General features: G+C 43.9%; 1 protein-coding gene across 8 annotated transcripts; it reads right to left on the bottom strand.

Annotated features, from left to right (window-relative positions):
- Positions 1 to 1,712: 1,712 nt before the first annotated feature.
- On the bottom strand, positions 1,713 to 8,385 carry LOC109740059 (uncharacterized). Of its 8 annotated transcripts, none has more exons than XR_005771917.1 (12): positions 8,217 to 8,385; positions 6,975 to 7,080; positions 6,825 to 6,888; positions 6,496 to 6,538; positions 6,312 to 6,403; positions 6,062 to 6,211; positions 5,669 to 5,923; positions 4,884 to 5,092; positions 3,914 to 4,141; positions 3,328 to 3,490; positions 3,003 to 3,078; positions 1,713 to 1,868 (listed from the first exon to the last, which is right to left on the bottom strand). XR_005771917.1 is itself a non-coding variant. In XM_040403424.3 (11 exons), exons 1-10 carry the CDS (start codon positions 8,303 to 8,305, stop codon positions 3,013 to 3,015), a joined length of 1,302 nt encoding a protein of 433 aa, XP_040259358.1. In that variant the 5' UTR covers positions 8,306 to 8,385; the 3' UTR covers positions 1,713 to 1,868; positions 3,003 to 3,012. The 8 variants fall into 8 exon arrangements, 2 of the variants coding, with proteins under 2 accessions (XP_040259358.1, XP_073366089.1); XR_005771918.3 differs by having other exon boundaries at positions 3,003 to 3,073; XR_005771921.3 differs by having other exon boundaries at positions 5,807 to 5,923.
- Positions 8,386 to 11,810: the final 3,425 nt, after the last annotated feature.

Raw genomic sequence — 11,810 nt, 5'->3', positions numbered from 1 at the left:
GATGGGATCTCCAGGGTGGCCGACGCCCCCCCAGGACCCCTATAAATAGTGGGGGGAGGGAGGGCAGCAGCACTACAGCCCCTGGCGCCTCCCTCTCCCCCTGCAACACCTCTCCCTCCCGCTTGCGCTCGGCGAAGCCCTGCCGGGATTCCCGCTACTTCCACCACCACGCCGTCGTGCTGCTGGATCTCCGTCAACCTCTCCTTTCCCCTTGCTGGATCAAGAAGGAGGAGACGTCGCTGCTCCGTACGTGTGTTGAACGCGGAGGTGCCGTCCGTTCGGCACTCGGTCATCGGTGATTTGGATCACGACGAGTACGACTCCATCAACCCCGTTCACTTGAACGCTTCCGCTCGCGATCTACAAGGGTATGAAGATGCACTCCTTCCCTCTCGTTGCTAGTACACTCCATAGATGGATCTTGGTGATGCGTAGAAAATTTTAAATTTCTGCTACGATCCCCATCACCCTGGGGGCATAGGTTTAGTTCGGCGTGCTTGACCTCTCTATGAAGCCTAGGTCGGGTTGCGGCGTATTGTTTGGCCGAGGCCGGGCATGACCCAGGAAAGTGTGTCCGGCCGGAGTTAATCGAGCATGGTGGGTAAGTTGGTGCACCCCTGCAGGGAAGAAAACATCTATCGATAGCCTGTCCTACGATAACGGACACTTGGAGTTGTATCCCGATCGATACAACTAGAACTGGATACTTGAGATGAGACTTGGATATTGGATGATAACTGGATAGTATGGCTCTAGGATTGCTTTCTCGCAGGGAGTCGAGAAAGGATCTCTGGCCGAGGTTGATAACACTACTACTACTTTACTTTATGCTACTCTACTTCCTCCTGTTGCTGCAAGATGGTGGTTTCCAGAAAATGCTAGTCTTCGATAGGACTAGGCCTTCTCTCTATTCTAGCATTTCTGCAGCCCAGTCCACATATACATCCTTCCTTTGATAATGTTGCATATGTAGTGTAGATCCTTGCTTGCGAGTACTTTGGATGAGTACTCACGGTTGCTTTGCTCCCCCTTTTGCCCCTTTCTTCTCCTTTCCGGTTGATGCAACCAGATGTCGGAGCACAGGAGCCAGATGCCACCGCCGATGCCTGCTACTACGTGGAGACCGTCGACAACTAGGAGGCTCCTAGGCAGGAGGCCTTGCCTTTTTGATCATTGCTACTTTTGTGCTAGCCTTCTTAAGGCAAACTTGTCTAACTCATGTGTGTACTCAGATATTGTTGCTTCCGCTGACTCTTGTGTAATCTAGCTTATGTATTCGAGCCCTCGAGGCCCCTGGCTTGTAATATAAAGCTTGTATTATTTTAATTTGTGTCTAGAGTTGTGTTGTGATATCTTCTCGTGAGTCCTTGATCTTGATCGTACACATTTGCGTGTATGATTAGAGTACGATTGAATCGAGGGCGTCACAATTATCTAGGAGTAAGAGAGTTACGTTTGTGTGCTTTACCTAATAGGAACTGGTAATGCCTTCGTAGATTGATGGAGGAGAGCTTCACCATAAGGCTTCAACTGTCCAGAAGAACAAGTGTCTGCAACTCCAATGAAAAATCTCCCAAGTTGTGTTGGTTTTCCTTGTGTTTGTTTATCGCATGTTCTTCGGTTTCACCTCGTCCTTCACATGGATCAATCCTCTTTACCGCGGCTTCATAAGAGTGAATCGGTTTCATGAGCTAAGGGTCGGGGCCAGCAAATCAACTAACACCAGATAGATATTTTGACCATCACATCAAATGCTTCCTCTTGTTATATTTACAAATCGAAATAGATTAGTCACAAAAGGAGTAAGAACTCCGTGAATCTATGGTAACCGCTGCTGAAATTCGAATTTCCACAGTATCCTCTGGTGCCTGCAGGACGAAGAAACGCGCATAAGGTATGATGATGAATCTTAGCAACAAAAGATGCAGACAATCACGATGAATTATGCACACTAAAGTACTAGTAAATCACTGTAAATTCAAATAGTAGTTCGAACCCACGTCAGAGTTGCTCTGGCGTCAACTCACACTTGGGCAGTTGAACCCACATCAGAGTGACTGCCACACCAAGAACTGTTCTTTACATAGCCATATTGGGCGCAGTGCCGGGTTTCCAGGGTCGTGGAATTGAGCCCTTTGGTTTCTTTCCGCCCTAGAAAGCAATTAGGCCAAAAGTACACATATAATAAGTCCTAACCACCCCTCTTCCCTCCTCTCTGTGATCTCATTGGTCTTTTGTCATATGCGGTACATATATACCTTGCTTGTGCACAATGAGCAGCCCCAGCCTCCTCCCAAAACATTTAGATTGTTAATCACTCCCAAGGAAGACTAACTTTACTTTTCGGTACACTTTGATCATATGATCTCAGCGTCTTTTGTCATATGCAAGAGACTTGCTTATCCAAGGTACTAATTCACACAGCATGAAATGCAGGACCAGGATGACTAATCAATCCTATTAGACCCCAATTGTGCTCTTTCACTTGCGTCGTAGCATAGTGACACGTCCAAGAGTTCCGCTCTAGCATTTTTATGAACCTCGGCTACTGTTCTACATCGATCCAATGAATGCAATTTCTTGAAGAACTGAGGTAGTTGTCAGTCAAATGACATTAAATAAGATAATGAAGCTGAAATCCATAGCATAGCACTACTTCCAAAGAAATATGTTTATGATATGATGGTATCCTAGCGCCTCGTAAGTAGAAAATAATTGCATCTACTACAAACTACACCTAAGAAAAAAGCATGATCAAAGATCCACAGGTTTAAAAGCATTTTATCACATTGCAAATAGAGAAATAAATAGTGTTAACAAGAGCAATTCCAGGTCGTTGCACATTTTATCAGGTCTCAGGTGGAAAAGCACAAAATATGTAGATTATATTAAAACGACAGGTAAAGCCATCCTTAAGGATTTTAATCCAGACAATTTCAGCTACACAATAGGTTTCCTACATGCAGTACAGGATAAAATTAAACATAAGTCGGAAACAGAACCTTTACTGCATTAGTAATACAATGTCCTTGGAACAGTCAGGACTGCCGCGATGATCATGAATCTGTTACACCTATCCTGCATAGAAGAAGTTACACCTCAATCAACCATGCCAAAGTTTGAGAAGTTACTACTTACACTTTCAAGATATAACCAAAAACAATAGTCAGTGAATTTCCATGTCTCAGATAGCAAATTATGTTCAACATATGCTCCCCAGTATGAGTTAATAAGTTCCAATTTTTAAGATGCGTGAGAGAAGCTGTGCAAACTAATGAATATATAAATTTGGTGCATTCTCACTATCTTATTAGATGCAAAATTTACCTCTGGAGGTAAAAACAATGTGCGCTGGAATCACCATGTACAGGGGTTCAGAGATTAGAACATCTCAGCGGGTTTGACTCCAACCCAAACCAGCACCATGTTTGTTGAAAGTAGGCTGTATAGGTTCTACAATACCCTGTCTGCTTTTACCAAGAGCCTCTCCCTAAACAAGTTTGACGATAAAACAAAATCAATAGGAAAGTCGAATATTTGGTGTAAGAAATAGATTAGTTATCAATATTTTGCTATGTGTTTGCTAAAAAAACTGATCAATGAAAAACATGCTTCACCAAATATTATACTTAATTTTAATAATCGCTTATCACCGTTGGTTCAGAAACGATTTTAGCACACAAAAGAGAAATAACTGTAGAAAATATGTTACTTCGTAGATATGTCTGCCCTGATGTCCTCAGGCACTGAGATACGAGGGAAGTAGTGTTTACGAAAAACTATATATACAGAATATTTTTTGTTCGTATAGAGTTGGATTTTTTTCTCGTTGTTCTTGTTAGTATATTTTTTTCCATCCTAGAATGCAAAGGCATATACCAAGTCCAACAGTACAGATAAGATAGGCACATACTTCTTTCCAGCCCATGTTCTCCATGATTCTCTTGGCAGACTTCAAACCGCTGGAACATAAGTTCATATCAACTGGTCCAGCTCCCAAGGAGTCCATGTCCTCGATTGCCTCTTCATATTCATCAGAACTCATGCCGTTACTTTGCTTCTGCCCAGGTCCTATCCCTAAGCCGCGGTGTAGCTTTCTTCTCTCAGCAGCCCTGTCCCTATAAGTATTTATCTTGTGCTCCTACAAATATTGCAAAAATCTCAGAATATTGTTGTCAAGAACATCAGTGCTGATGCTTTAAGTTTTGTTATTTACAAAACGTGGCTGTGTAAGGAAACAATTCAACAGAGGTGGTACTCCAAACTTCTATACATGATGAATTTAAGAAAGATTAGAACATGGAGCAATATAGCATTGTCAATGTATTTTGATATAGCAATATGATACAGTACTTTATTTAACTTTTCAACCATGCATACACATTGTTTAAAACACCGAGAATCAGGCTAAATAGTGTACATAAGCCATAATACTACTGTCAATAAAATTATAATTCAATGGAAAGCATTGTTGGCATAAAATAATTAATAAGTCTCTGTCTATATAAGTATCAAACCTCTAGAGTTTAACGTTGGCCATTCAAATTGTTACCTAGTAGTACTCACTAGACAAAGGAAGCATTGATGCTTCCTCTAGCCTTTAAGATTTCTTCTATGTTTTTTACAATTGCTTCCAATCATATAATCTCCAATGTGGCATGAGATGACAAACAAATAGGTTGCAAAATTCAAAATTCACTAATAAGCTGAAAATAGCACAAAGTTCAACACTGTCAAAACCAACTTAATGTCCCTGAAAAGGGTGCTAGACAATAATTGGCACATAGATCTACAAATGGGTTTGAGTCTCAATAAATTGTTGGGAAACAAACAGGTTAGACAATATTTCAGCAACAAGAGGAATCAGTTAAACATTAACTTACCTTGCCACTAGCAGCTGAAACACCTTCCCCGGTAGAAGATTCATGAGCAACATCAGACAGACAACATGCAGTAGACTGCTTATCTGAATTGTTATTAGGGTTGGCATATAGGTCAGGAAAAGCCCAATCTTTTGTTGGATTCGAAGAGTCATACGCTGATAAAGAGGCCAGGTATTTTCTGCTTGGGTTCCTTAGCCTGTAGAGCTTCCCTGATACATGAGTACTAGTATAAGTATTACATGGAGTTTTAGGCCAAATAATTGTTAACCAAAGAACAGCGGAAATTTTTCTTCACAGTATTCAGTATTCTGTCTTATTGTAAGCTTTAATAATGGTACCTGATATAGAAAATTCCATCGTATTATATTCAAGTTTCAGCAAAAGAAACTTACTTACTCCCTCCGTCCTCAAATAAGTGTATGTTTAGCATTCGAAATTTGTCCACAAAAGAGTGTACTTCTATCTTCCCAATGCACTTTAAAGTAGAAAAAATGTTTCTCCCTCATCACATGGGAATCAAGCCCAATAACACTCAACACATGGTCTCCTCATTTTCTACATGCACTTAGCTCAGTGGAGGTGGGGAATTAAAGAGGACAGAGATAGTGGCTTGCACCTTCCCAATGCATTTTCTACTCCACTCCATAATCTGTCTTAAAATTTCTATATGTCCACTTATTTGAGGACGGAGAGAGTATATTAGGAAGGAAAACCATCTATGCCTTGGTACCAAAAGAGCGGTGCACATTCCTATCTTTCTACCCTATCCAAGTATCCAGTCTTACCTGATGAAACACGTACAAGATCAAGATGAACTTCACGCACAGGAGCGGTTCTTAGAAGGCCACCACGAGCAGGCAGGGAAGGATGAAGCTTACTAGAACCCCTAGTTAAACGTCCCACAAGCCTAGTCATGGGCTGACCTTTGCTATCAGGTTCTGTGACCATATGCCAGTCCCAAAGATCAACGCTCGGAAACAATGGCAGCTCATCATTTACTCTCTCTACTTGACCATACTGAGAAAGCCATTTCTCTTCTTCTGGGGAAACAATATGCAAAGCAAAATATCAGTAAGACGCACACATCACAGAGACAACACACCAGATAATCCCTCATATGTGTCAGTGCTCAGCATTTCAGTAAATAAAATGAAGATAGTAATATGATGGTCCCTCACCTTCCCTTACAGATTCATGCACAGCTGTGAAGTTCTCGATTTCCATTTTATCTTCTATTTGCTGTAATGTAGCATCATTCAGAGAGTCTGACGCATTATCTGAAGCCACGTTACTGAGTTTATTCTCAACTTCATCACTTTTGCCTTCCTCTGGTGACCATAATAAATTTATTAGAATTGCCAGTGCAGACTTTCAGCATCTCACAATACAAGAAGGTAGGGGAAAACAGCAATAATTCAAGTTACTAACCACTTATCTGTGATTCTCGTAGTAAATTTTCAGTGCTGACCTCTATATTAGAGTATCCTGATAAATACATGTTAATTAGTGTTTCCTCCAGCCTGTAAAAGAATAACAGAATCAAGCGCAAAAGAATCAGGTGTCTAAAAAAGATGTTTATCAGATAAGAGAGAGTGATTATTTATGCAAGAACCATTCTGATGGCGGTTGATGTGGAATATCCGGTTCCGGCCCTGCTATTAAATGTAAAAAAAATATCGCATTATCTTTCCAATACCAACTGTTACAAAGACTTCTATTTCTCATGATTTGTTTCCCAAAAAGATAGCCTGGACCCTTTCTATACAAGAAAAACAAAACTACAACACTGTACTACAGGTTTCCCTTTCAGATATGGCTGGTGTTACTGTTCTGAAGCTAAAGATCGCATGTTTGTATTTCAACAATTAATTCCAAGATAGATATAGATGCCGAACAAATATGCCCTCAAAAGTTGCAGCATTATCAACTAATGAGACTTACAAGAGGATTCCAGGAAACTTTGGCTAGCTTCATCACATGGACTCTGTACATTGGGTTCCTTGCCCTGTTTGAATATGGACATGGGTGTAAGATCACACAAGACAATGATACGTTGAGAAATTTTGAGGAACCAGATGAACTTGTAAGTACCACATCTGAAGTCCATAACACGTAATCTCCATTCTCATAGATGTAGTACTGACCATCTGTGCTGCTGTAGTACCAGCCAGCGACAGGGTCATGGTAAAACCCAGTACTGAAAATGTAAGTAAACATCAGAAGAAAAGTTTAAAATATAACAATGGTAATAACCAAAACGAAAAGGTTGGAAAATATGCTGAACAGAGGAGTACAGTAGAGTTTTGGACAGAGGAAGCCTTATATTTCTATAACATGAACTGTATCCAAAGAATAAGTTAGGTCGATACAAAAAAAAAATGAACTATCAAGCAAATTACAAGCTATTTGTGCCCAGTATTCTGCACCTACTGATTCACGGTTGAAGAATGAAGTGAGTGTGACATATAAAATCATCCAAACTCTGTATAACACAATGAACAGATATAAGAATGAAGTATTTGCACAGTCAAAAAGGTCACCCGGGTGATTATCATGATATCTCAAACTTAAGAGTACACATCATATAATTAGCAGACCACTGTCCAGTGTTTACACAAAATCAACACAGCTAGACTCACAGATTTCTTCACTTAAAATGGCCGAATCCGGCCATTTTTGGCGGCGGGGTGGCGCCGGAGTGGATGGGGGCACGCCGGCGGGGCTTGGGCAGCGGCGGAATGGAAGAGGAGGAGAGGTGTGGGGAATTTTTACTCCGCGGGTGAGCGGCCGAGTATGTTTAAAGGTCACGGCCACCACGGAGTAAAAAATATACTCCACTAACAGTTATAAGGGTTCGGTTAGGTGCACTTTAGAGGAGAAAACGTGAGTTTATCCTCCTCTAACCGATTATAAGGGATCGGTTAGAGATGCACTAACATAACTAACCGTATGTGCTCTCTTACTGCTAATTAGTTGTGACGATGCACCATAAAAAAAAGCCTTCCTGTCCCAAGACAGGAGAGATTCAACCCCTCTATTGCATCACAAACAGATAGAAGTACGTATTCAAGTGAAATTCACAACAGCAACAGATATTTAACCCAAAAATGTAAATAATCGCAAGTAATCTGCACCGGGGCAGCAATGCTAACCCCTGAACCCTGATGTCCCTAAATTTGCTACTAACTACCAGCCCGTTCTCGAACAAATGATTCTATCACTCATCAACGCTCCCGCCTGGGAAAAAACTGGATACCAGAATGGATTCGAGCAGCCGCAACTGCTCGAGCTTTGGAAGAAGAAACCTAGACCGTAGGGGGTAGGAAGGGGAACCTGGCGTGGTAGTAGAGCTGGGAATCCGCATCCCACTCGAACCCCCCGCCGCCGCTTCCCGTCCCGGGGTCGGCGTCGCTCCCGTCCATCGCCGCCGTTCGCCGGAGGAGCACCGTGGGTGCCGCGCCGCTTCCCCAGCGTCCTTGTCTTGCCGGAGTGGTTTAATGGGCCGAATAAAATGGTACTGAGGGATAAGTGGAGTAATAAACACATGGGCTGAAGAGACCTAAAGGCCCACGAGAACTCTCACCTCCTTGTTGCTTAACGTCTATACCTCGCTTGAGTGCGGAGGATAGGGATACGAGAGGCTTAGGGCTCCACGGGCAGTTGCCAGGGATTTACGCCGTGCTGCAAGGTGAGAGGAACCTTGCATCTCCATAGTGTACTAGATCGGGATCGCGCCCTGGCGCGAGGGTGCCGGTCCAAGTGTTTTGCCGAAGCAAGTAACACTATGTCAGTAGCAACCGAGGTATAGCATTTGCATTTATACAGGATAATAATAAAGTAAAGAAACATTCAATTGTGATAAAAGTAAAACACAATGGAGTACAAGATCAACATCAGTTTATAAGGCAGGATCAAGCTTGGTGCGTTCATACGACCACAAAAGATAGACATTTGACATAAAGTTCGATACCAAAAGCAAAAACACATAAGAGGTAATAAGAACGGGAATATATTAAAAAGAGCCAACTACGGAGCCATTATCACTAAGCAAACTAATAAGTCGCGTAATCCATCTGCCTTGTCGATGTACTTCATAGGGACTACCTCACACAAATCTGATACAAACAAACTGTGAGATATATGGAATTCAACGATTTCTATACTCAAGCATCAACCCTAGTATCTCGAACTTTAACAATAGGCTAATCAGAGACATTTTTAATAGTTACTTCTTTTAGTTTAAAACTATGAGAAATAACACGAATGGGGAAAAAATGAGGCAGAATTTCAGAACTACTCCAATAAAATGGCATTCAAATCTTCCAATGTATAGCTATTTTTTGCTGTTTGGCACATCTATTTAGTTGTATATACCAGAGGTCAATACATTTAAGAAATGAGGAGAAATGAAAGAGATGGTGAGTACTGACGAACATGCATGTCCAATGTCTAAAGATACTAATCACAATCAAAATTCCCTCTGGAGTTTAACTGATTATCACAAACACATGGGAAAGAAGGTCACAGCTCACCTACGTCATAGAGCTGGCATAAAAAGTAGGAGCTCGTCATTTCCCATTACTTCTAAAAAATTGTAAAGCAAACAAAAATTAATGTTTTGCGACTGGCCAGCAAGAATTAGAAAACAAATTCTTATAACCGAAGGTGCTCTGAACCCAAATCTTTTCTTCATAAACATGGAGAAACTCTCGTGAAGCACGGCATATAAAAAGATATTGTAAGTGTTAGAGTAGTCATTATGATATACGACTTCTAGTCCAAGTTAGTTTTGTACCCCTACCCCAAGTCGATTTGTACCCTCTTATATACTCTTGTATGCCGCACCAAATCATCAATAAGCAACAGTTTTATTCAGCTTTCATGGTATCAGATACCGGTCCCAGGGTTTAGGGTATGGCTCCGCCAACGCCGCCGCCGCCCGGCTACTTCGAGCGCCGGGCCGCACTCATCGCCAAGGCTGCCAACGCCGCGGCCGCTTCTCTCTCGGCCCTCACCATAGCTCCACAAAACTATCCTGCACCCATCCTCGCCGCACCAATATCTCTTGCTGACACAATCTCCGACGTCAGCCCCTACATCCCCATAGTTCTTGATCTTGCCGCCCACAACTACTACCATTGGAGACATCTCTTCGATCTCCACCTCGGCCGCTGCAACCTGCGCTCGCATGTCGCCGCCAACTGTCTTCCCCGCCCCGACGATCCGCAATGGTTGAAAGACGATCTCGCGATCGTCCAGTGGTTCTACACCCGCATCACCACCGAGATCTTCAACATGCTCGATCACGACGGCGCCACCGCTGCCAACATCTGGCACTCCCTCCGTCAGCTCTTCCAAAGCAACACCGACGCTCGGAAAAACGCTCTCCACACCGAGCTTCGCAATATGGTGCAAGGAGACGCCCCGGTGAACCTGTTCTGCCAGCGCGTTAAGACCATTGGTGATGAGCTCCGCGAACTCGGCGATACAGTTAGCGACTCACAGCTAATCAATATCGTCGTCGTCGGCCTCAGCGAAGACTTTGACAAGCAAGCCTCGTTCATACCGATGATACGGCCCCCTCCTACCTTCGTTGAAGTTCGTTCCTTGCTACAACTCGCGGCGGAAACACAAGCTCGCAAGGACTCTCGCCCCAAGGTCTTTCATGCTGCGGCTCGTCCTCCTCTGTCGTCTACACCAGCGCCGCCTTCCAGTCCGGCTCCTGCCGCCGGGCCGTCCGCATCGTCATCTGTTCAACCGCCCCCAGGCTGGCGTCCTAGTCTGAACTACCGCGGCAAAAACCCTATCTACAGGCCGCCGTCGACTCGTTCGGTTCCGCCTACAACATCACCAGCACTGAGTCCTGCACCACCCACCAGTGCTCCATCTGCGGTTGCATGGCGGCCTCCTCATGATCCTTGGACGGGGCTTGTTCAAGCATGGCCCATGCCCTGGTCCGCTCCGTCCACCCTCGGTGCTCTGCCTGCATACTCAGGTGCCTGGCAACCCGGCCTTCGGCCGCCTACTGGTGCTCCCGGGGTTCTCAACCCCCGACAGCCGGCCAATGCCTATCACGCCGCCCCGACGTATGCTCCTTATGGTCATTACAGCACCGACGGCGGCGCCTACTACACACCTCAGCCGGCCCTGCTCCCGACGCCACCCCCACCATAGCCGGCCAATGCCTACTACACTCCCCAGCCGGCCCTACTGCCTTCACCATCGTATCCGCCGGCCTGCTTCCGACGCCACCCTCACCTGCAACGCCGAGCTGGGATCAAGCTGCCTTTCTCCAGGCCATGAATAACTTTGCTGCACAAGGAAACTCAGGTACGGATTGGATCTTTGATTCAGGGGCCTCTAGTCATATGTCTGCATCTAGTAATTGGTTAGCTTCTTGCACTAAATCTCCTTTCCCTTCCATTATCCTTGGAGATGGATCATCTACTCCTATATATTGTGTTGGTCAGGCTCAACTTCCCTCTTCCACCAAACCTCTTTTACTTCGCGATGTTCTAGTTGCACCCGCCCTCATTAAAAATCTTATCTCTTTTCGCCAATTTACTTGCGACAATCTAGTTTCGGCTGAATTTGACCCTTTTGGTTTATCTGTGAAGGATTACCTGACCAAGGCCGAGATCGCTCGCTTCAATAGCTCCGGTGATCTTTATTCTCTTAATGAAGTTCCTGCCGCCACCCCTCCAACATCCATGCTGGCCTCCGTCGATCTCTGCCATCATCGCTTGGGCCATGCTTAGTGAATTTACCATACCATGTAATAGGGACTCTCATAATTCTGTGTTTTGCGAGTCTTGTCAATTAGGCAAACATGTGCGTCTTCCCTTTAGTTCCTCTAGTTCTTGTAGCACTTATCCCTTTAAATTAATACATTGTGATTTATGGACCTCTCCCATTGCAAGTGTTTCG

Source organism: Aegilops tauschii, chromosome 3 (assembly GCF_002575655.3).
Source record: "Aegilops tauschii subsp. strangulata cultivar AL8/78 chromosome 3, Aet v6.0, whole genome shotgun sequence".
In the NCBI taxonomy this organism is placed as follows: domain Eukaryota; kingdom Viridiplantae; phylum Streptophyta; class Magnoliopsida; order Poales; family Poaceae; genus Aegilops; species Aegilops tauschii.
Note: the sequence above shows the minus strand (reverse complement) of the source record. Positions and strands in the feature narration are given on the sequence as shown.

What these genes read in the sequence shown, in the direction of transcription:
- LOC109740059 (XM_040403424.3), bottom strand. Translation starts at nt 8,305, where the DNA reads ATGGACGGGAGCGACGCCGACCCCGGGACGGGAAGCGGCGGCGGGGGG. An exon ending in AAGTTTCCTGGAATCCTCTT is followed by an intron (nt 6,539 to 6,824) that starts GTAAGTCTCATT and finishes TACATTTAATAG; the next exon opens with CAGGGCCGGAACCGGATATT. An exon ending in ACGAGAATCACAGATAAGTG is followed by an intron (nt 6,212 to 6,311) that starts GTTAGTAACTTG and finishes TATGGTCACCAG; the next exon opens with AGGAAGGCAAAAGTGATGAA.